Genomic DNA, 22,608 nt, shown 5'->3' on the forward strand with positions numbered 1-22,608 from the left:
TTAGATGTCTTCAGTAGTTTTGTTTGTATTGTAATATTCGCGTTGAACCTTGTAAAATACCTAAAATAATAAAAAGTCAACTAAAACTATACATTTTTAAAACTAACCGGAAGTGACCAAAACCACTGTGAAATGAACTGAAAAGAAAAGAAGTTTAGAGAATGTGTTCAAAGGTTCTGTGTGTGCGCTCATATTTCAATAAAGACACCTTTTCTAATTAGCGCTGGAAGATATAAAATATATTCTTCACCACTAGGTGGCAGAACTTTACTAGCAGTTGTTTGGCAGTGGTTTCAGATCTGTGCTGTTGTTTATTAACTTTTCATCCAATCACGGTACAGAAGAATGTTCTTATAGCGACTACAGCTTTAAATAGTAATTACTGTGTACACAAAAGTACAGCGCATCCTTTAACTACAGTCACCTCTTTAACTCAACACTCTTTTTATTCTGTTGATGGGTTTACTTTATTTTTTTAAGGTTTGAAACTATTTTAAACACAGGATTTTTTGGTAAAAGGAACATTTAAGGTAGAAAACACAAAACAGCACATCTGTCTTGACATGTTGAATAAATATCTGTGAAGCGCGATAGATGCATTTTACATGTTTATCACTTACCATGACATTCCTTCACATTCCTTATAATTTAAAATACTTTATCACAGTTACAGCACTAATCTCTGGCTTAAAATTTTTTTACAGTGCTTACACATTTATTTGACCCCCTGTCAGAAAAACAAGAGAACACAAATATTTTAGAAATCTGTCAAAAATGTGCTATAAATTATTATTATTTTTTTGTTTATTAGATACATAACAAACTGTATTCATGTATTTATACTCGTATCGAGCTGGCTGGACTTAAATGACAATTTCTTCTGTTCAGGAATGAAATAAATGTAAAAACTGTAATTTGGTATCTTAATAAAATATTTTAAAGAAGTAATTTACAATTTTTTTTCAAATAAATTTGAAAATTAATGGAAAACATTAATTATATGTAATCATTTAAAACATTGTGATTAAAGCGATTACACATACTGGTTACATTACAGAAACATTAAAATAAAGATTTTGGTAATTACCAGTGCTGCATGTGTGGCATGAACCTTACATTGGGTGGTGGTTTAATAAATTTGTTAAGTGCAGCACATTTTTACATAGTCTAAAAATTGCAGATTTTACTCACAGTATTTCCCTAAATGCTTAGTATGAGTGTATTAAGGAGGTCAAAAGTTGTCAGCAGTTGGGTTTACTTTGGGGCCATCTCGTGGCAAAGCCGAGACACTATTTGCCCTATTTGATTCAAGTCCTGAAAATGCTCTTCTATAGAGGCATTTTGCAATGCTGGCTTTCCAACAGAAACACATTAGAATGGTTCCTGGTTAGTTGTGCACCCTGATGTTCAGCTCTGAAGCGCCCTCTTTAACCTGTGAATGACTCAGACCTGTCCTTTTTATCCTGCTCATACTGCAGGCCGAGTTTCAAAGTTTCCTTCTGCAGTGTGGATTACATGAAACACAACAAATATTGACTGGGGCCGATCACTTCAGTGGATTTTAACCTTCGGTCTTCAGCTGTGCTCCCCTGCAGGACTCTCTCTCTCTCTCTCCCACTGCTTTGTTTTGTATTGTGTGTTTTCCATGTGAGGATATGTGCACACGAGCCCACAGACCTAGAAACATGAGGCGTCTTCAGGTGTTACTTCTGGGGCTCCTGCTCCTTCATCAGGGCTGCTGCTTTGAGTTTGTGATAGACGGGGAATGGGAGGACGAGATGGTGAGTTGGGAGGTGTTAAAATAAACATTTATATATATATTCAAACTTAAGCTTAAGTAAAACTGTGTTAGTAGTCTTGGCCTCATATTGAAGACACAATTTTTTACACCTGTAATTTTAAGTGAATTTTATGCTTTTCATTGACGTTACAAGAGAGCCACTTGTGTTCCATGAAACAGCCAGTCTGCATAAAATATGTAAGATTAAATATAAATCACTGTCTTGAAATTTGACCTGCAACAGGTCCAAATACAACAAATTACAAGCAGCTATTCCCTGAAATTCGTGCTTATTGTTATACTACCAAGAAAGAATCTTAAAATTAGAGGCAAATCAGAGTTTTTTGACCTCTGAAATAAGTCTAAATGACATTAAATGACTGGAAAACATTTCCAAAGATCTTTTATTTACTTTCATATTCTTTGTTCTGCTAGTCACAGACGCAGGATCATCGGGAGAGACATAAGGTGAGAGCATCTTTTCAAAAGTCGGACTTTTATTTTACCTGCACACTGCATAAAGAGTCTTGAAATGTGGATTTGTCTTTCTCACTGATGTTGCAACGCTTGTATTCGGCAATCCATGGAATTCACATATTGATTCTTCAAAAATAAACAAAAGCTCAGCAAACAAAGCCACTCTGATCCAGTTTTAAATTCTACATCTGCTCAAATTTAATAACAGTTACCGATGCATAATCTCACCTCAGAGAGCACATTAAGATAGTCTGATCACTTCTGTGTGTATTTCAGAGAGCGATATTGACCAGTGAGGAGCAGGAAGACTTTGAGGTATGACCCCTCGCTTGTTGTTCAAGCAGTCTCTACTGTGACAGAGTTTAACCTTATCTGATAATCAATACGCTGTTTGAAGAGATCCTCGTGACTGACAGGTTATTGACTTTGTTCACTGTAAATCCTGCTCTGCTTCCCTTTGCTGTCCCTGTTTCTCTGCTTTAGAAGCCAAATTAGCGGAAACGTTTTGTGAAGTCTGACTTTTCTTTCTGGATTTTCTTTTTCCTTATACCTTAAACAGCAGCAAAATACTTTAACAGGCAATAAATGATGTTAATGTCTCTCTACATGGGTGTTTCCAGGATTTGTGAGGCCATGGGGGCTGGGGTTTGGGAGGGGGACAATAATAGTCATGTGGGCCCGTGGGAAATCATGTATTACATTAAACAAAAAATACATTGTAAAAAAACTAGCTTCATTTAATACCATCCGAGCCATTATCTAGTATTTAGGAGTTTTCAGACCCTTTCGTTAATTAAAACTGTAATACTGCAAAACAATGTGCATCATATTAATGAATGATGTAGCTTTGTACAATAATCACAGTAATGTTGAAAGGGGCTTCTTTATTTATCATATATACGTGATGGAAGACAGTTTTTAGGGTGTTTTTAGGGTGCAGACACCCCATGGGTTAGACACACCCCTGCCTTTGAGCAAGTAATTTAAAAACAGAAAAAAAGCATTAAGATCAAATCCAATGAACATTTAGGAAATATCTGATACCTTTGGGTCTTAAAGTAGAGACACTTAGGGATCAAATTTTACCCAAATACCTTTTATTAATAAAGAGAACTTTATTAAAGGCACTGTACTTGATTTATGTTGTTACAGAATGCAACGAGTTTGTGGTTTAAAGTATATAATATCAGAGAAAGACCTCTTATGAAAACTTGACTGTAGGAAAACTTGGTGAACAAAAGAAAACAAAGTTAAAAATTATCCTGATCAGAAAAGCTAAACATCTCTATGAAATTTCAAAATCTCGTTCAGATATTCCTTCATTCTCTGCACAGGCCATCCGTGGAGATGACATCACCGTCAGGAGCTACAAAGTGGAAAGCCGCATCACTTCACGGTTTTCCCACACCATCGTCAGGAGCTCTGTGGTCAATTCAGGCTCCACTCCCCAGAGCATCGCCTTCAATGTCCAGATCCCAAAACGAGCTTTCATCACCAACTTCACAATGTGAGCCCAGATTCACTCAGTGCAAGCAATCCAGTGAAAGGGGCAGATATAATTGAACCGTATATTCCCTTCAGGAATGTGAATGGGATAACGTTTGTGGGCTCAGTGAAGGAGAAGACGGTGGCCAGGAACCTGTACGCTCAGGCCAGAGCGAGAAACAAGGCAGCCGGCATCATCAGGTGCAGGAGCAGAACAGCCTCTCGGTTTCATCTCCTTTGTGCAGCTTGTCAGTTAAACTCTTTTGTTTTTTCTGCTTCACAGGACTAATTCCCAGGACATGGAGACCTTTAAAACAGAGGTCCATGTGCCCTCGGGCAGCAATATTGAATTTGAGCTGCACTACCAGGAGATGATGCACAGGAAGCTGAATCTCTACGAGCATACACTGCACCTGCAGCCAGGGAGGCTGGTGCCACAGCTCCAGGTGAGAAGGTCATAAATAATGTGGACGTGCACTCTGGCGATCCTTTCTAATGCAGTGACATTTCAGGTGGACGTGTACATCTTTGAGCCGAAAGGAATTGCAACAGTAAAGGCATCAAACACCTTTGGAGCACAATTTGCAGATCTAATTAAAGTAACGTCCACCAAAGACAAGGTAACACCAGAAATATGTGTATATGTGTAAAATATAAACCTTTACAATATAATAAGATTAGCTGTTTGGTTGTTATTATAACATTATTTTGTCTTCCTATTGTAATTATCAGTTTCTTAGTATCTTAATTTCTTCCTCTTTTTTGAATTTAAATAAATATCCATGAGATCGAAGTAACCCATGAGTACAGTGCCATATAGCTGAAAATGTTTGTTTTACTTTTAATATATTAATTTATCTTTGATCTTATGGCAAACTTTTACGTAACTGTTTTTGTTAGATAGCTATAAAAATAATTCAGAAAAAAATCAATACATTAAAAATAAATATATATAATTTATTTTAAATATTATTTTAACTGATAAATGTGATCCTGACTTAATTAAAAAATAAACTTTAGGACTATATATACAGACCTCCACTTATTAAGTAATAAACACTGAAAAAATGTTTTTCCCTTTTTTTTCTTCTTGTCCTCAGGCTCACATTGTCTTCAAGCCCACCGTACAGCAACAGAAGCAGTGTGAAAACTGCACAGAAAGCGCTGTAGAGGGTGTCATTACTGTTTTATATGATGTGAACAGAGACAGCAATGCTGGGGAACTGCAGGTATCACACACTGAACCTACAAGTATCATGTAAAACATGATTTTATTGATACAGTCTTTTAGAAATGACAATCTCTTCATATTCCCGCAGGTCTCAGATGGCCACTTCGTTTACTTCTTTGCTCCGTCCAACCTCTCCCCTCTTCCAAAAAACATTGTGTTCGTCATTGATGTCAGCGGGTCCATGTGGGGGGTCAAAATGAAGCAAGTGAGCAACAGTTGTTTACTCTTTGGTCAACATTTGGTGCACTTTGGCTCCTTCTGCTCCATCTTCATACCTCTTCCATCTTTTGTAAAACACTGCAGCCCAGTGGCGGTTTTTCAGAATACATTTAAACCCAAGCTTCTCTCACAGACGGTGCAGGCCATGAAAGCTATTTTGGACGACCTGACCATCGATGACTACTTCAGCATCGTAGACTTTAACCATAATGTGCGCTGCTGGAGTGAGGAGCTTGTACCTGGCTCCTCCATTCAGATTGCAGATGCCAAGAGATACATTGAGAACATTAAACCCAATGGGGGTATGACACAATAATTATTATACTATTATCAAAAGGAATGCTCGAATGACCATTCCCATGTTAATATTTGGATTTTACTGACTGCAGGCACCAACATCAACGAGGCCCTACTGAGAGCTGTTCAGATGTTGGTGAGAGCGTCCAATCACAGGGTCATTGACCCTCGCTCTGTCTCCATGATCATTCTTGTGTCTGATGGAGACCCCACTGTTGGTAAGACTGCCTGATTCAGATAATTCCCATTAGCCATCTTGGACTTTTGGAGCCAGAAATGACCACACTTGGACAAAAGAATGCATCACTTTCAGCTAACACTAGCAAGATGAGTTAGCAAGCTATTAGTGCTAATAAGATTTTTAAAAAAGCATCAGAAGATTTTCAAACCCCAAATTTGAAGGACAGATCTCTAGGATGATCTGTTGGTACAGTTAGCCACACAAAAAAACATTTTACTGCACAACAGCAACACAATAACAGTTAAAAGGCTCAGGCTAGTTGAGGTGAAGCTTTGCAGGCAGGTAGTAGCCTGTTTTGACTCCTAGTTGTCACTCAAAGAGGTCATGCCATAAATGGAGCCACCCCCAAATGGCTATTTAAAGAACTGCAGTTTTTGCAAATTCTGCATTGGCTTCATTTTTCAGCCCTTAATCTGACCAAAGACATAAACTAGTCAGCCCTACTGCAGACAAGTTTGTTTCTTATCAAATATATGATATGTGGTTAAGAAGGCATCATAGAAATACTGGTATAGTCTTTTAATACCAGGATTTTAGGTGTTGGTGATTCTAAAGCCTTTAATGTGGAGTAGAAGAAGTAGTTTTAGATGGAAACAGCTGATTCAAATTTTCTGCAGGTGAGATCAAGCTCAGTGCCATCCAGAAGAATGTAAAGCGAGTGATGAGGGAGGAGTTTTCGCTCTTCTCACTCGGCATCGGCTTCGACGTGGACTATGATTTCCTGGAACGTATTGCCATGGAGAACAGGGGCATGGCTCAGAGGATCTACGCCAACCACGACGCAGCAGAGCAGCTACGGGTACGGCAAGGAAACACAACAAAAAAAACCCATCCAACTGTGCATCACTTACATTCTTCCTCCAAATTTCCAATTTCCTAAAGTCCAAAGCATTCCTTTACTTCAAGCATCTAATCTTTAGGCATCATACTCCCACTCACTGGTAAACTATTTTCTGGGACTCAGTTTGGTAATGAAAAGGAGTGCCAATCACAGTACAAATAAAGAACAGATTTTTCCTGTAAGATAAAATCGACCTTTTTTGTTGGATGCAGAAAATGATGGCCCGTTTAACCATCAAAACTGTCGGTTATCACCTCCTTTTCTTCTCTCTCCACAGGCGTTTTATAGCCAGGTTTCCTCTCCCCTGTTGAGGAAAATCACTGTTCAATTCCAAGCGGACTCAGTTGCAGAAGTCACTCAGAATCACTTTGATAAATTTTTCAGCGGCTCCGAGCTGGTGGTGGCTGGGAAGGTGCTGCCGTCTGAGAGCAACACGCTGACCAGCTTCACCATAGGGTCTGCTGTAAGTGTAATACACCCAGTCATACACCTAACATGCTTACATCCGCATTCAGTAATCCACGAATAAGTAAATCATAAATCTATAGGACTCTATGGTTAAATGACAATTTTTTATCAAAACTCTAAAACATTTTTCATTCAAACTCTAAAAAATAGCCCGAGTAGTAAGGACATGAAGGAATGAAGCCTTACTACCAGTATCCCGTGGTACATTTCATCCTGCAGGCACGTCTGGACATTACTTTGGAGACGGACGCCGACACCACAGAGCTGGACGCAGAGCTGGCCAAGCAGCAGCACTCTTTCACTGGCTTTGCCCGCCAGATGTGGGCTTACCTTACCATTAAACAGCTGATCGGTGAAAGGTGACGGCTGACCAGTTGCTTCATTTCTTTATACATAGGAGACATTTCTGGTTGATCATTATTGCCAAATCTAAGCTTGACATGGAAATATCATTTGGAATATAACACCAAGTAATGTCAGTGGCCCTCTAATACAAGCAGAGCATATAAATATCCTTGAAGACAACAGCAAATTTGTGGAATTGTCAGTATTTGACAGCTGCGGTGTGGCTCCCCTCCAGGTCTCTGGCTACAACAGCTGTCAAAAAGAGGAAGATCACCCAGCGGATCATGACTTTGGCTGTGGAGCATCAGTTTGTCACTCCGTTCACCGCTCTGCTAGTGGAGAGCGGGGACGCCACGGAGAGGTTGCTGGCTGACTCTCCAAAGGACCCCAAACATGGCTGCTGCTCAGGTGCATGGCAAACGGCAGCATGACACTAAACAAAACAGGTGCTACATGGCTGAGGAAGATGAGGAAGGGAAAGGATCCTAAAGCATTTAAAGCACATGTAGAATAAAAGGGCACAATACATATATGAATGAAATGCTGTACATGCAAAATATAATACTTTATTCTCTCACATGTTTACAGGAGGAGGATCAAGTGGTCCGCCTCCTGTGAAAGTTGTGTATCAGCCTCCACCCTGGGTCCACATGCCAACCCCAGCACCCCCAATGGGTGAGGTTTTGGAGGGTCCAAAAGAGGAGATCACTCTGCCGCAACAGGTTAACCTTGGTAATACAGGCTGTACACACTCTTACTAAGCATCATGAGTACCTTTCCAGCTGCAGTGCTCCCTGTGAACACGACACAGTGAGTAACCAGCTCAGTGCATCTCTTCCAGTGGATAACGACCCTCACTTCATCATCCATCTGCCCAGAAGTAACATGGACATCTGCTTCAACATTGACTCCAAACCCGGTCATATTCTTAACCTGCTTTCTGACAGTGGAACAGGTAGTAAATGTTCAAAGAAATATGTTTTGGTGTTTTGTTTTTCATGACTATATCTACAGTTTACTACTGTAAACAACCATGACGACTTCTCTAAGTAATTTGCAGATCATAGGCTGTATAGAAAAGATTGAAGTAGCCAAAATGATATTGGTGGTTGGTTGGACTTCCATTTTTATGTCAGAACGGTAGCATTTTAGCAGTCACCATCTTGGTTTTCTGAAACTAGACAACACATGTGAGGATCCAGAGAACCAGAGGACACTAACCACTCTCTAGTAGCCATTATAATTCACAAACAACAGCATACCGCAATAGGCTAAATAAGATAAATCCCTAGACTCATTAGGAAAACGCTTTCTGAGGAATTAAAAGGAAGAGGAAAGGTAATTTTGTGAGAGGCTTCCACACAATCTGACTTATTTTTGTAACCAGAAAAGCCACCCCCTGCTGGTCAGTAGAAAAAAAATGAATAAAGCACTCCATCTTTTATGTACAGTTTATGTTGCAGACCTGAAGTGGATTTTAATTTATTCAATCTTTAGTCTATTAAATTCCAAATTTAACTGAATATTATGCGACACAATAGTTCATAGATTAACCTCCCTCTCCTGTCCTTAAGGTGTAACTGTGAATGGTCAGTTAATTGGCTCTAAGAAAGTGAACAAACGCACCTACTTTGGCACCATCGGCATCTACCACCAGCCGGACGGAATCAGTGTGATTGTCAGTACTGATGGGATCACCATGACTGATGGCACAAACAACCACTCCTTCACCTGGGGGTCTACAGCTGAAATAAGACAGGATGGGTAGCTGACTTACCTTTAATTGCTGTTTCTACCTTGCTGTTGGATCCTTTGGGCTAAAGTTGTTTTGTTTCTATTTCAGGATAAGGATTTCCATTGTAAAGAATTCTAATGTCATCATCACAATAAATAATAGTACCCAGGTGATGGTGTTGCTTCACCGTGTGTGGAAGAAACACCCTGTTAATGTTGACTTTCTTGGGATTTACATTCCCAATGAGAACCAGTATTCACCTCTAGTCCACGGACTCATAGGTAGGTCTAGGTGGTGTGAAACACACAGTATCCTCACGGTAATCAAACATTAGTGTTGTCAAAATTGTTATGTTTAATAGAGAAGTAAAGCATGGCAGTGTTATGAGATACTAATCAAGGAGCTAGCAATGGCCCAGAGGTAAGATAATAAAAACAGCATAGGCCCCATGATCGAGCCTTGAGGAACCCCATGCAAATGTGGAACAGAAGAAGATGTAATTATTGATATTAATATTGAAGTGTTTGCCATATAATACGAAGTACAAAGAAGCCCACTGACGTTCAGTAAGCACAATTAAGACTGCTCAATTAAAAATCAGAGTCATGACTCTTTTGGTCAAAAGTGACATCCCAGTTATTTAACTACTTTTAAAACATCATGCTTTTGTTTGTTCAAAGTATTATTTGTAGTTGTTAGACTCAAACAAGGCAATTTTTTTCTAGTGGTGGGCTTGTATAAATTATAGTTTTAATATCCTGTACTTAGCTGACAGGAGTTTTAACCATTGTGGTTTTCTCCTGGTGTGGTCTATCTGCTTCAAGATTCAAGATGCTTCTCTGCACACGCTGGTTGTAACAAATGGTTATTTTATTTATCGTTGCCTTTTTAGCTTGAAGCAGTCTGGCCATTCTCCTCTAACTCAATGAATTTTTCTCCCAGAGAACTGGGTGACCATTCTCTGTAAACCCTAGAAATAGCTCTCTGGGAAAATCCCATCAGATTAGCAGTTTCTGAAATACTTAGACCAACCTATCTGGCACCAACCGCAAAACTTAATCACACAAGGCCAATCTCGTAAGGCCAAGAGTATTGGCCTTACGAGATGCAATAGTGCAAATGCATTTGAAGCAGAACTTTTCTTGCTCTCATATTGTCTTTTTGTGTTAATTCAGCTCATGTTTGAGCTTACAATATACTAAATATCAAAGACAGAGTTTAAGCTAAAAATGTGGTCCCACAGGGCAGTTTTCCATTGAGCCTGAGGTCATCTTATACGACATCCACAAAGGAGCTGACCCCCTAAAGAAGGAGGCCACTATGGAAGTGAAGGGCAACAAGCTGCTTGTCACCAGGTATGTCTGGAGCCACAAAAAAACCAAAGACAAAAACAAAAACAACAATAAAAAAAATGTTAATAAGAAACCTTCTTGTTAAAACTTTACATTCTTGTTTTTGTGTGTGTCAGGGGGTGGCAGAAGGACTATAGGCGTGATAAGAAGCGCGGCTCCAACGTCTACTGCTGGTTCATTCACAACAGTGGGAAGGGCTTCATTGACGGCCACTACTCACAATACATTGTCCCAAATCTAAGCAGCTTCCTCCACATGCCCTGAGAAGCCAGATCCACATTAAATTACCCTGTCCTGCTATTAATCCCCAGGGGTCAGTAGAGAAAATTAGAACCATATGAGTGAAGGGGAATGTCTTTTTTTCCATTGATGTGCAACTAAATTTATTAATCTTATTTTCCAGAGGACACCAGAAGTAACTTTTGTCAAATTTATTTTGAGAAAATATACATCTGAAATGTCGAAACTGACTCGAATAGTAAATAAAAACAAACAAAAACGAATTGCTCAAAGTTCCTCTGGTTTGTTCAAGCAGGTGAAATATGGGACATACACAAGAGATTCCCGGGGAATAAACTCTGACACAGTAGAGTCCTTCAGCTAAAAAGCTACCTGAGGTTTAAACAGGAAGTATGCTTATTCAGGCCAGTTTTGAGAAATCCTCGTAGGCAATGTCCACTCTCTTTCCTTTCTGAGGTCCCTGAGGATGAAGAAGAAAAGACATTTGAATGGCTATAGCAGAACAGAAGAGAACTTTGACAATACCTAAAACAAACCCAAAATATTAATCCTGAAAATAGGGAGCAATAATTTGGTCATAGTCGGGCCTATTACAGCCTGACTAAATATGTTTTTCCTTTCAATATATAATAATGATATACTGTGAAATTAGATTATTCCTAAACTGTTTGACACACTGGGAAGCCTTAAATCATTTAGCTGATTTTTTTTATATTCGTGCATGCACAGGCTTTTTGAATGGCGGGGCTATGTAATCATGCACGGACTGATTTGCGCATTTACAACACAGAAGAGGTCCAAACATGGACGAACTAGTCGTCCCCCCCCCCCAAAAAAAAAAACAAAAAAAAAAACCCCAAACAAACAAACAAGAAAACACTGTTAGCGTTAATGCGGCTTAAACACGGTCATCACGATTCAAATTTTTTAATGCTCTCAACCCATCTGGAGCGCAGAATGAACAAAATTTGGACAAACTGCCGAAATGCGTTGACAGAGACATTTCAGGGATTTAGACTCAGTCTGCGCTCCAGATGGATTAATTGTTAATCTCGTTAGTCGTGATGACGGCGCGTTAACGCTGACAGCACTAAAAAAAAAAAAATAAAGTCGCCAATTTAGGATTTCTTTGGCTTTAACCCCGATGAAAGAGGTAAACCTAAGGATGTAACCAAAGCGGTGTGCCACTTGTGCAGACCTATAGTGCGAGAAAAGTACTCAAACACGGCTAACTTGCATGAGCATATACGTGTCCACCATCTGGCTGAGTAAGTTAGGCTATCACCAGCTTCTGCAGCTCCATCAACAAGCATTTGGGAGCACTCTGAGGAGGGTGCATTTGCTCACAGATGAAAGAGGGTGCTGTTAAAACAGCGCTATTATTTTTTTTCTGTTGACTGCTTCTATTAGCTCCATCGTTATTAGCAAACTTACTCATGGGCAAATAAATAAATTGTAAAAACTATTGACGATGGGCTCAGCCTATCGTCAATAGTGGATATACTCGTCCAGTCACCCAACCCTAGCTGAAAGTCAATCCAACTGTGTGATACAGAGAAAAGTAATGAAAATGATGTTTGTCATCAGTGATAAAAGTATAATGCACCCTGACATACAGGGTTCTGATTCAGTGTTGATGGGGTAGTGTGACAGTACAGAATGTCTACATAGTGAAGGACCGAGACAAAGATTAATTGCACAAAACTTTTTTATAGAATATGAAAACTTAATTTATGGTTACTGCACTGGTTGTTTCATGTGCCAACTGAAATAAATAAAATAACAAAACCCATTTGAGTGATATTAAAAGTTTTAATATCAGGTACGTTTGAATTCAAAAAGTGTTAGCTGGAAGTTATTAAAGGCAGAAGTAACGTGGTGGAGCCTAAAATGTATTATTATTATTGTTATTATTATTAATAATAAAAATATTTATTTATAATGAATAGCAATAACCCAAGAACAGAGTCCTGGGGCACCCCATTTTTAATGGTTTAAACACTGTTTAATTCAGTGCCATCAGAAATTATTGCTTAAAAGAATTCTGCATTAAAAAATAAATTAAGCAATTTGTTGTTCACAAAAGCTCTTTTTTTCTTTATAAACATAAGGACTCGTTGTTTATGGAATATCGTTAGAATCTGTAATATTGATTGAACAAACAAAGCAATGTGAAGACTTTTGACTACAGAAGTACATTACTTTTTACAGACAAAACTATGTTTTAACATCACGGGGACTTCCTTTGGATAATTAAAAGCTGAAAGATCGAAATACTTACAGAGTCAAGAGTGAGTGCAGCGCTGAAATGTTTTTCATCAATTCCCTCTAGCAGAGCCTCCATATCTCTGTAAGGACCGTTCAGGATCAAAACTCGTTTACCTGCAGCAAGTTTGAGAACAGGTTTACTACCAGAACAATTAAACATTTCAAGAACGTTTTTTCTGTGATTTATAGAGCTGTGATTTATACCTGGGGCAGGTATAACTGTCTCTAAGTGATTCTGGTCCAGTTTCAGTTTGTCTCCAGAGTCGATCATTTTTACCACTGCGGTGTATTTGTCTCGTACCTCCTATGAATGAAAAGGATCCGCAGATGTAAGCACCACAGGCCTTTAAAGTTTACACACTGCAACCCAAATTTAAATCTAAAGAAAATACTTTACCATGATGACAGCCTTCTTTTTGTGGTATTTCTCCCCCAGTCTTTTGGTGATTACTTTTACTATAATATTGGGCTGCAGCCAGTCATCAGTTCTCACCGGCTGCTGTTGTTGTTGTTTTTTCTTCTCCATCTGTGCAAAAAGGAATCACATACCTGATCAATGAACCTGGCTGCAGTTAACCGAAGACAATGCAAACAAAATAAGAATCACAACCTCTATGATCTCCTCCAAAGCTGATTTCTTCTTCTTTTCCCCTCCTCTGGAGTCTGAGCTGGAGTCTTTCCTTTTTACTGAGGTCAAAGACGAAGATGATGCTGCTTTAAGCGCGCTAGCACCCAGAACCGAACTAAAGGAGGACAGGAGCACTCAGTTAGAAGCTGAAGTATTTTACATTAATGTATCTTACACAGAGACCTCTGTACCTTGATTTGGAGGGGCCAGCGACAGAAGAACAGGCACCCAAGTTGAAAGCAACTGCAAGACAGAAATAAGTAAGGGTGAGGGGGGAAAAAAACTTTCTAGCAAATGTATTAAGAAAATAAGAAAAAACACACACCTTTTTCTTCCTCACTCTCCCGTTTGAGCTCTGTGTAGACTGGAGTTTCCTGTAGAATAAAACCACCTTGACTATAAAGAGCTGAACCAGCAAATACTGTACGAGGCTTGGGTCTGCCCTGTTGGTACTCACATCGGTGCCCTTGCCTTCACGGCCTTTGCGGACCTGCTCCTCAATCATTCTGGCACTCCTCTCCTCGTCGTCAAGCTCCTGTTTCTTCTTTCTCGCCTGCTCCTCTTGGCGTCGGATGGTCTCTGGGTCGCGGTCGATGTACTGGATGTACCAGCCTTTGGGGGTTTCATCAACTTTGCAAAAACCTGTTGATGATTTCAAACAAGGTTAAAGTACCATTATATTCCTTTGCATTAACTGCAATTTACCAGTCAGTGATTTGTAATGCCTCATCAATGGACATCAATTTCCAATTCAATTTAATTGTGTATTTATATAGCACCAAATCAGAACAGCAGTTTTCTCAAGGTGCTTTATATTGTAAAGACCCTACAATAATACAAAGAAAAGAGTTTTTCAGGTTTTTCACTCCTTAAAAATTGTCAATTTTTTTGCCCAAGCTGTGGAAGCAGGTGGTTTGATGAAAGGTAAAAATACAGACTCTAAGTGAAAACTACTCATTACTGATTTCACCTAGTTTTCACCACAGCTGAATCTTCTTCCTCTCCCTTTAAGGGTTGCCACAGCAGATCATTTGCCTCCGTTTCCCCTTATCCCTAGCATCCTCCTCTGCATGTCTTCCTTGATTATTTTTTTTCCTCTTGCTTGTCAGCTCCATCTCTAACATCCTTTGTCTAGTACATCCACTGCCCCTCCTGTGCACATGTCCAAACCATCCCAGCATTGCCTCTCTAACTTTGCCCCCAAACTGCTCAACCTGAGCCTTCCTCTGATAAACTCAGTTATAATCCTGTCCCTCATGGTCACTCAGAATTAAAATCTCAACATCTTCAATTTTGCCACCTCCAGCTCTCTGGCAGGCCTCACTCCATTTGGTAAACCTTCTCTTTCACTTGCTGTGTTCCTTCTATCACAAATCATCTTTGTCACTCATCTGCAGCCACTCCACCCTGCCTACGATGTCTTTTTCACCTTACCTGTGCTCTGTCTGTAGCTGTGGATTTCAACTCATCTATCTTTGCTACTTCTGCAACTTCCCCTTGATACCAGCATTTTTTGTGAACTGGTCATTTAAATGTGTTCTTTTAGAATAAAACATTGCATAAATGATTGATTAGATGTGGTTTGTAGTTGAAAGCGAAGCTGCTCAATATATAAACGCCCACCTAATTTCGCCCTGCTTAAAACTACTCACAAAAACACCTAGGCTGTGATCAAAACACTTTTACTACAGAAGAAAAACACAAGAGTGCATTTCCACAGACCATATTTATTCTTTTCGTAGGTTTCAGACCACCCTGTAGTTCAGTGTTTCACACCAGCTTACCCTCTCTGCCCAGCCACTTGGTGAAGTCGGTCAGAGTCTCCCACTGCGTGGAGTTCATATGGATGTGCTCCCGGTGACTGATGTACTCATTGTAGACAATGTTGTTGTGTACTCGCTTGGTCCCTGTGGATGAGAAAGGAGCAAAAAACATTCTTATAACTGACTACAGACAGCTGCTGCTGCAGAAAAATCTGGATGACTAGCAAACCCCATCTCACCAAAACGTCTCCTGAGCAGCTCCAGGAAGTCACTTTTGAATTCACTGGGAGAAAAGCGACAAGAATAAAGGCTTATGATCGTTTTCATTAAATCACAAACATGACGGAAGAAGAAACATGACGCAACTCACTCTGAGAAGTAGTCCATGAACTTGGTGGGGTTCTCAGAGGCCAGCAGTAGCTGCCTCTGGTGGGACTCGGACATGCAGTGACACTTAAATCCGTTCTGTCACCAACAAAAACACAGTTTAGAGTTTAAAATCCTTTAGAAGTACAACGAATACACCTAAAAAAAAAAAGACCCATTTATTGAACATCTTACCTCGTCCCTGCATTGTTTCTGACACATCTGGCAATACCATCTCAACTTCTGTAGACCTTTGGCTTTTATTCGGTTGCTTATCGCTTTGGGTGAAAGAAAATCTGCTTTTCCCATTATGACTAGTTACCTTTAACACAAAACACTTTATAAAATGATTTTTAAAAAACGTGTTTTTCCTCGAAAAGCTGCTCAAACGAGCGCTCGCTGCTAGGGTAAACAGTTTCCGCGTGTGCTTCTACGTCATACCCTCGCGAATAAACGAAAAAACTCGCGATACTCTTGCTGCGCGTTTGAGCTCCTCATAAAGACTGTGTTTTCTGGAATTTTCGTGTAAATAACGTTCCGGAAAACACATTCACAAAATGTTTTAACTGTTTTAACATTTAACTAATGTTTCTGCGTTTCATTTAATTGTGCTACAAGAAAAAACGAGTAAAACATGATTTAAAAGTATTTTCTTTTGCTAAATAAGAAGAAAAACTCGAAACAAACCAACAAAAAAGAAAAAAGATGTTGCTAGCTAATATGATAAAATCTTAATTATAGCCCAAGCAAATATTTTGTGGAATTCAATATTTTTCAGTCATTTATTTTTATTTAAACTACATGTAAAAGATAAACTACAAAAGGAAGATGTATGTCTGGCTGCGTATGCTACATGGGAACAGATGACTCTTAAGGAGTACTTCATTAACGGTAAGAATTTTGACAGTAAGTCGAGAATTTTTTTTTAATTTGTTTTTCCTGGGAAAAAGAGCAGAAGTCTTTTCAGCTGGTAAAAGGGGACATTTACATTCCGTGAGAGACTGTATTGTAAAAAGTGGATGTTAAATAGCGTAAACACATGCTGGATAAATTACAGCGATAATGTACAATAATTGATTTAACTTTGTCGAAGGATTGTCGAAAATTGTCGAAGGATGGAACAGATTAGCTTTATCTTGACGCGTGTCCGTGAAGGCATCAATTCGTCCATTTTGCTTTTGACTTGCGCCTGCGCAGTCCTGCGTGTCTGACCTTCATAGGACTAACCATGTTCGCCAGGAGCAGCGCTTTGGTGTTCTCCCCACAATGGTAAAGTGAATAATTTTCATATACTTTCTCCGCTGCCTTAAATGCAGTATTTTATACGTTTACTTCAAGTAGATATGCAGCGGGAGTAAGTGTGTGACGTGTAGGCTGCACTGTTTGCAGTTATTGAATACAAGGGCGCGCTATCGTGCAGGCCGCGGCTAATGAATGACAGCGCTGCCAATGGACACGTTCAGCCGGCTAGCCGTTAATGCTAACTGAGCTGACATTCTTCAATATGAGGGGAAAAAGTTAAATATTATCAGTGCCCCTGGGCGATTTATCTTACTGCATTATCTAACACAGCACAAGAACAGCTAGAGTGAACTGTCACAGCTTTCTCCGTGTAGTTAGCCACCAAGCTAAAGGATGAGGCTCTCCTTCAGGATTAGCAAACAGCTAAATCTATATTAAAGGTCCATTTAACATGAGTCTGTGATGTAAAGTGGTGTTTTTGCTGTTTTGGATGTATTTGGATATTGATGAAGCTTGTCGGTTAAGCTCACATACACCCTTTCTGTTCACAGGGGGCAGGTCAGGAACATGGCTACCTTGAAGGACAGTAAGTACTTTGTATAGAAACATAACACATCTCGGATACAGAATCTGAATGGTCTCACACAAAATCTTTAATATTCCCTTTAACAAAGCTGCAAACATTTACTGGGTGTCACTTGATACCAGAACAAAGCATAATATATATATTTTTTCTTTTTTATTAAGCTAATGCAAAGGCTAGCAGGCAGTCTCAGGTTATCTCAGTCCATCTATTTCAGCCCTGATATCTTAGCATTTGGTTAACTGCTGATATGAAGTACCTGTGACACGAGCGTTAAATTCATTAGCAGTATATATTATGTGTAATCAGTGTTTTTTAACTTTCCATAGCAAAATGAAAAAGGAATAGACAAGTTAAATTTAATTAATTGATGTTTATGAGAATATTACATAATTTCTAATTCAAGCTGAATGTGAGTCTCTAATGGAGACATTTAACAACTGTTAAACCTAATTTGAACTTGTACTTGCATAGTACCTTTCTACCCTGAGCCATAGGTGCTGTGATGAGAACATCAGAAAGTAGTGAATAATGAAAGAGAAAAAGGGAAATAAAAAAAAAATAGACTTGCAAAAGTGAATTACAATTATTTTGCTGAATTTTAGTTTTGTGAATAATAGAATTAAAGTGTTTTTGCAGGTTCGCCAATAATAAAGGGATGGATACCTTGTTTCTTAGTGTGTGAAATGGCATTCAGTTGTCATTTCTTTTCTCCCTCTAGTCACCATTCGCTTGAAATCCATCAAAAACATCCAGAAAATCACAAAGTCCATGAAAATGGTTGCTGCTGCCAAGTATGCTCGTGCTGAGAGGCAGCTGAAACCAGCACGTGTCTATGGCACCGGTTCTCTGGGTATGTACATCTCACTGTCACGTTGACTGAAGCTTAATATTGATTCCAATTCTGTTGTTGATTGAAGCTTTTACTGCTTTCTTCAGCCCTGTATGAGAAGGCTGACATCAAAGCCCCGGAGGAGAAAGCCGCCAAGCACGTGATCATTGGTGTGACTTCCGACCGTGGGCTCTGTGGCGCCATCCACTCCGGTGTGGCAAAGACCATCAAGAGTGAGATCGCCAACCTGACCGGCGCTGGCAAGGAGGTGATGGTGATCAATGTGGGAGACAAGCTCAAGGCTCTGCTGCACAGGTGTGTTTAAGGTTTTCATCAATATATCATTTTATCAGTGTGATGATCATCATCTTCATCATCTCACTGTGAAAGGATGTGAATGTAGTCTAGTGTTTGGCTTCACTCAGCAGGTATTTAGGGATATTTAGCTTTTTTTCTGTCCTTTATTCTATGTGAATATTGGTTATTTTATTCCATGGAAGGTGTATTAAAGTAATATTTAGGCTACCTCAATGTTTTGTTTTTAATTCCTTTTTTGGGGGGTTGAGGGTATAATTTTATCTCGCACAGCAGCTGTTTGTCTGCTGTTACCTTACTGGGTTGATTTGTATTATTATGTGACCTTGATATTTTAATGTGTTAGTTCATGCATTAAAACTCAAAGGTCACAGAAGCAGAACTGCAGCTCCAGTTTTCTGTGAAATGTAATTCTGTTTTTTGCAGTGGAGTCTGGCTTTAAGAAGGCTGCTTCTTTCCTCTGAGCTTTGACTCTTGTCACATGCACAGTTATGACACAAAGTTAGCGTAAACCTTCAAACTCTGGATTGGAGGCGTGTCTCCTTCCATCCATACTGTAGGACAGCTTTGATGGCAAGCTCAAGCTGAGGATCTAGTCTAAGACTGATTACTGAGCTCTGATCACGACGACTCTTGTTCTGCCTTAGAACTCATGGAAAACACATCATGTTGAACTGCAAGGAGATTGGCCGCAAGCCCCCCACCTTTGGTGACGCTTCAGTCATTGCCGCTGAGCTCCTCAACTCCGGATATGAGTTTGACCAGGGTTCTGTCATCTTCAATAGATTCAGGTACAAACAGGCTTTGAGGTTTCACTGTTTTCCTTCTGTTTTATTATCCAGATCAAAGCTAACTGACCCTCCCTGTCATGCAGGTCTGTTATCTCCTACAAGACGGACCAGAAGCCCATTTATTCCATAGACACAGTTGCTAACTCAGGTAGCACCAGTTGTTTTGTTAAATCAGTTTAACACGGAGCCATCAGAGATGTTGATCATCTCTCTTCTCCCTCAACAGAGAGCATGGGCATCTATGATGACATTGATGCTGATGTGTTAAGGAACTACCAGGAGTTCACTCTGGTCAACATCATCTACCTGGCACTGAGGGAGTCGTCCACCAGCGAGCAGAGCGCCAGGATGACTGCTATGGACAGCGCCAGCAACAACGCCTGTAAGAATCTGAACTTCCTGCCAAACGTGCAGTCTTATTTCTTCTAGAAGTCAGAGTGGTGCTGATACTGTTTCTCATTTTAAAAGATACACTGATGTTAGAATATTTCTTTAACAGTTATCATCCAACAGCTATATCGCCTTTGGAAACAACATCTAAATATATAAGCAGTAGCTAGCATAGCAGCTAATATGAGATGCTTCATAACACTGTCATAAGAAAGCTTAAGTGTTTAAAGACCGATAAGGTGGTCATAGCAGTTTATGGAAAGTTACTTATAGCATCAGTGCTGAGTATTTCTGGGTTTAGCATTTCAAATGGGTTTAATTCAAATTAACTTAAATTATTGGGAAATAGCCTTCATTTACAGTATAACACCAGCATTATCTATAGATGCAAGTAATTAAAGATGCATAACAAAAAGGGACCCAAATAAAATGACAAATTGCATATGCAGTAAGGTGAGGTTCAAAGGGAAATTCTTGTACAGAGCCCAAGTTTAACTTTAGGTTACCAGAAAAATCACAGAAACTAAAAATGGTTCATCCAAGCTCAAGCAGGCTTGAGGGACTTCCTTGGTTGCTCTTCCAGTTTCAGCCTGCTAACAAGGGCACTTTTAGGTCTTTAGATTCATGTCATTGCTAAAGGAGTTGTTTTTGTCAAATCAAGCAAGTTGAAGACACCTCTTGGATCTTGGTAGACATTGAAATGGGGCATGTTATAGACAAATGTAAGCAGATTTGGTATGTTAATGATTATTAATGGTAACAGAATCCAAAGTCATGATGACTGGGTTTTTATTCCTCAGTTGTAAAAGGCTGATGGGGTATTATTGCAACCCTGCCGGGTGGGTGGATGGTATAGACCAGCGGTCGCCAACCGCCGGGCTGCGGACCGGTCCGTGAGTCGTTTGGTACCGGGCCGCGAGAGTTGAGGCTCAGGTGTGAAATGTATAGTTTTCAGGGTTTTTATCGGTTTTCAGCGTTATTTTGTTATCGTTTTTATTGTTTACTCGGTTTTCCTGGGTCTTTTCACGTGTGTTATGAATAAATTTTCTTTTTTTCAGTACCGGTACTAGTTTTATTTTGTTGTATTTATCCGCGACACCTTAAAGGCCGGTCCATGAAAATATTGTCAGGCATAAACCGGTCTGTGGCGCAAAAAAGGTTGGGGACCGCTGGTATAGACACAAAGGTTTGTGAATACGATGACTCAAGAAGGAAGTCGCCTTGGATTTTAAAATTCTTGTATCTACATCAACTAAAAGGGTGATGGCTTTTCAAAATTGATACCATAGGTGCATCTAATAGGAGGCTGACGGGCAGCAGTGGTGGCTGCCAGTGTTTCTTCTTTAAAATGCTCTTAAAGGCTTCAAACAATGACAAATAGAAAACAAGCTGAGAGGAGTTGGAGGAGATGGGTTTCTATAACTGAGTGTGCTGAGTCATGCTTTTAATCCTTCCACCATAAAGATTTAAATTTGACCGCGACTGATTTTTCTCTCCCTTCGCTTCAGCTGAGATGATTGACAAGCTGACCCTCACCTTCAACCGTACCAGACAGGCCGTCATCACCAAGGAGCTCATTGAGATCATCTCTGGAGCCGCTGCTTTGTAAGTTTTAACCACGTCTTCAATTTTCTCTCCCACTTTTCTATCTTCCTCCATCCATTTACAATTTTTCCTGTGACTCATCCCTTCATTATGATCCTCATTCACTCTAACTTCCCTTCACTCTTAACTTTCTGACCTCGGAACCCCCCCCCCCCCCCCCCCCCCTTTTTTTTTTTTTCTCCTCCCAAAAGATTCCCACTTAGCTATGCATGTCTTTAAATTCCCAAAAGCTGTCAGATTCTTTCATGACTAATTCTCCTCTCCGACCTAATCTACTCCTCCTCAACCTCTGCTGAACTCAGGAACTGAGGCTGGTCTTAACAGAGGAGGTAACAGTGGTAGACTGTAATGTAAAGAGCCCCACTGGGCTAGTGTAATGAAAACTAGCTGTGGAAGGGTCCTAAGTTCTAGTAAAGTAGAGTAGAAATTTGACCGAGTAGTTTTCAGAGTTGTGGATGTCATTTTTATTTTTTTATTTTTAAATGTTTGAAACTTGTTCCTAACCTTTCCTTTTCTTTTTGCAGATAAACTGGTGGGATCTTCATTTCCATTATCTCTTCAAAGTACTTCAGACATGTTATTGTCCAGAGTCTAATGAACATTTGCGCTTGTATTTGTAAAATATATGGAGAAAATAAAGCTCTTACACAGAACGTCACCCTTTCATCACTTCCTGTATCTGTTTTTCCTCCAAATAAACTCTGATAGATGAGATGAATGTCGACGTGACACTCCAGTGAGATTTATTAAGTGGTTTTATAATGGCTTTGCTGTTTTGATGGAAATGCATTTGCTCAGTGGCTCCAGCTTGGCGTGCTTGTAATTCTTGAGATTTTTCTGTACGAATATGCATTTGACCTCAATGCTTCTCTTATTATATGTTATCGGTATCAGCCATGATACGCTATATTGTCAAAAATCACTTACATGGAAACTGGTGTATAAAAAGCAAGCAGCTAGACATGCAGACTACCACTAAATATTCCACAGTCAATTGTTAGTGAAAAGTGGAAGCAACTCGGCCATGAAGTGGTAGGCCACATAAAGCAGGGTCAGCAGATGCCAAGGCGTATGGTGAACTCTGTGCACTAACTTTCTGCAGAAGCAATCGCTG

The 22,608-nt window shown here is 39.7% G+C and overlaps 3 protein-coding genes across 5 annotated transcripts; 2 read left to right on the forward strand and 1 right to left on the reverse strand.

Moving 5' to 3' along the window:
- The first annotated feature begins 1,575 nt into the window (after positions 1-1,575).
- Positions 1,576-10,974, forward strand: itih2 (inter-alpha-trypsin inhibitor heavy chain 2). Its single transcript, XM_006780924.3, has 21 exons — positions 1,576-1,781; positions 2,216-2,248; positions 2,534-2,572; positions 3,592-3,764; positions 3,839-3,943; positions 4,026-4,188; positions 4,255-4,362; positions 4,843-4,971; positions 5,062-5,178; positions 5,326-5,494; positions 5,582-5,707; positions 6,348-6,529; positions 6,849-7,034; positions 7,259-7,398; positions 7,620-7,792; positions 7,973-8,116; positions 8,226-8,339; positions 8,959-9,148; positions 9,228-9,400; positions 10,363-10,474; positions 10,588-10,974. Exons 1-21 carry the CDS (start codon positions 1,656-1,658, stop codon positions 10,733-10,735), a joined length of 2,850 nt encoding a protein of 949 aa, XP_006780987.2. The 5' UTR covers positions 1,576-1,655; the 3' UTR covers positions 10,736-10,974.
- kin (Kin17 DNA and RNA binding protein) lies at positions 10,888-16,167 on the reverse strand. The gene is made up of 12 exons (XM_006780925.3): positions 15,932-16,167; positions 15,741-15,835; positions 15,610-15,653; positions 15,392-15,514; positions 14,065-14,249; positions 13,933-13,981; positions 13,799-13,850; positions 13,590-13,722; positions 13,377-13,505; positions 13,184-13,283; positions 12,993-13,093; positions 10,888-11,171 (listed from the first exon to the last, which is right to left on the reverse strand). Exons 1-12 carry the CDS (start codon positions 16,043-16,045, stop codon positions 11,112-11,114), a joined length of 1,185 nt encoding a protein of 394 aa, XP_006780988.1. The 5' UTR covers positions 16,046-16,167; the 3' UTR covers positions 10,888-11,111.
- Positions 16,168-16,890: 723 nt separating this feature from the next.
- On the forward strand, positions 16,891-22,147 carry atp5f1c (ATP synthase F1 subunit gamma). Of its 3 annotated transcripts, XM_087830972.1 has the most exons (10): positions 16,891-17,005; positions 17,530-17,564; positions 18,283-18,414; positions 18,501-18,708; positions 19,356-19,499; positions 19,583-19,647; positions 19,726-19,881; positions 21,398-21,494; positions 21,797-21,823; positions 22,019-22,147. In XM_087830972.1, exons 1-9 carry the CDS (start codon positions 16,965-16,967, stop codon positions 21,801-21,803), a joined length of 885 nt encoding a protein of 294 aa, XP_087687098.1. In that variant the 5' UTR covers positions 16,891-16,964; the 3' UTR covers positions 21,804-21,823; positions 22,019-22,147. The 3 variants fall into 3 exon arrangements, with proteins under 3 accessions (XP_087687098.1, XP_006780990.1, XP_006780991.1); XM_006780927.3 differs by lacking the exon at positions 21,797-21,823; XM_006780928.3 differs by lacking the exons at positions 21,797-21,823; positions 22,019-22,147 and having other exon boundaries at positions 21,398-21,498.
- The last annotated feature ends 461 nt before the right edge of the window (positions 22,148-22,608 follow it).

Source organism: Neolamprologus brichardi, chromosome 17 (assembly GCF_056152115.1).
Source record: "Neolamprologus brichardi isolate AB-2024 chromosome 17, ASM5615211v1, whole genome shotgun sequence".
Taxonomy (NCBI): Eukaryota; Metazoa; Chordata; class Actinopteri; order Cichliformes; family Cichlidae; genus Neolamprologus; species Neolamprologus brichardi.

Excerpts from the sequence above, each read along its gene's own strand:
- kin (XM_006780925.3), bottom strand. The coding sequence starts at position 16,045 with ATGGGAAAAGCAGATTTTCTTTCACCCAAAGCGATAAGCAACCGAATA. Across the intron at positions 15,515-15,609 it reads GCTGCTCAGGAGACGTTTTG|GGACCAAGCGAGTACACAAC; the intron begins GTGAGATGGGGT and ends TCTCATCCACAG. Across the intron at positions 11,172-12,992 it reads CTGCACTCACTCTTGACTCT|GGACCTCAGAAAGGAAAGAG; the intron begins GTAAGTATTTCG and ends CTTCATCCTCAG.
- atp5f1c (XM_087830972.1), top strand. The coding sequence starts at position 16,965 with ATGTTCGCCAGGAGCAGCGCTTTGGTGTTCTCCCCACAATG. Across the intron at positions 17,565-18,282 it reads CATGGCTACCTTGAAGGACA|TCACCATTCGCTTGAAATCC; the intron begins GTAAGTACTTTG and ends TTCTCCCTCTAG. Across the intron at positions 19,882-21,397 it reads CAGCGCCAGCAACAACGCCT|CTGAGATGATTGACAAGCTG; the intron begins GTAAGAATCTGA and ends CCTTCGCTTCAG.
- itih2 (XM_006780924.3), top strand. The coding sequence starts at position 1,656 with ATGTGCACACGAGCCCACAGACCTAGAAACATGAGGCGTCTTCAGGTG. Across the intron at positions 7,399-7,619 it reads AAACAGCTGATCGGTGAAAG|GTCTCTGGCTACAACAGCTG; the intron begins GTGACGGCTGAC and ends GCTCCCCTCCAG. Across the intron at positions 8,340-8,958 it reads GCTTTCTGACAGTGGAACAG|GTGTAACTGTGAATGGTCAG; the intron begins GTAGTAAATGTT and ends CCTGTCCTTAAG.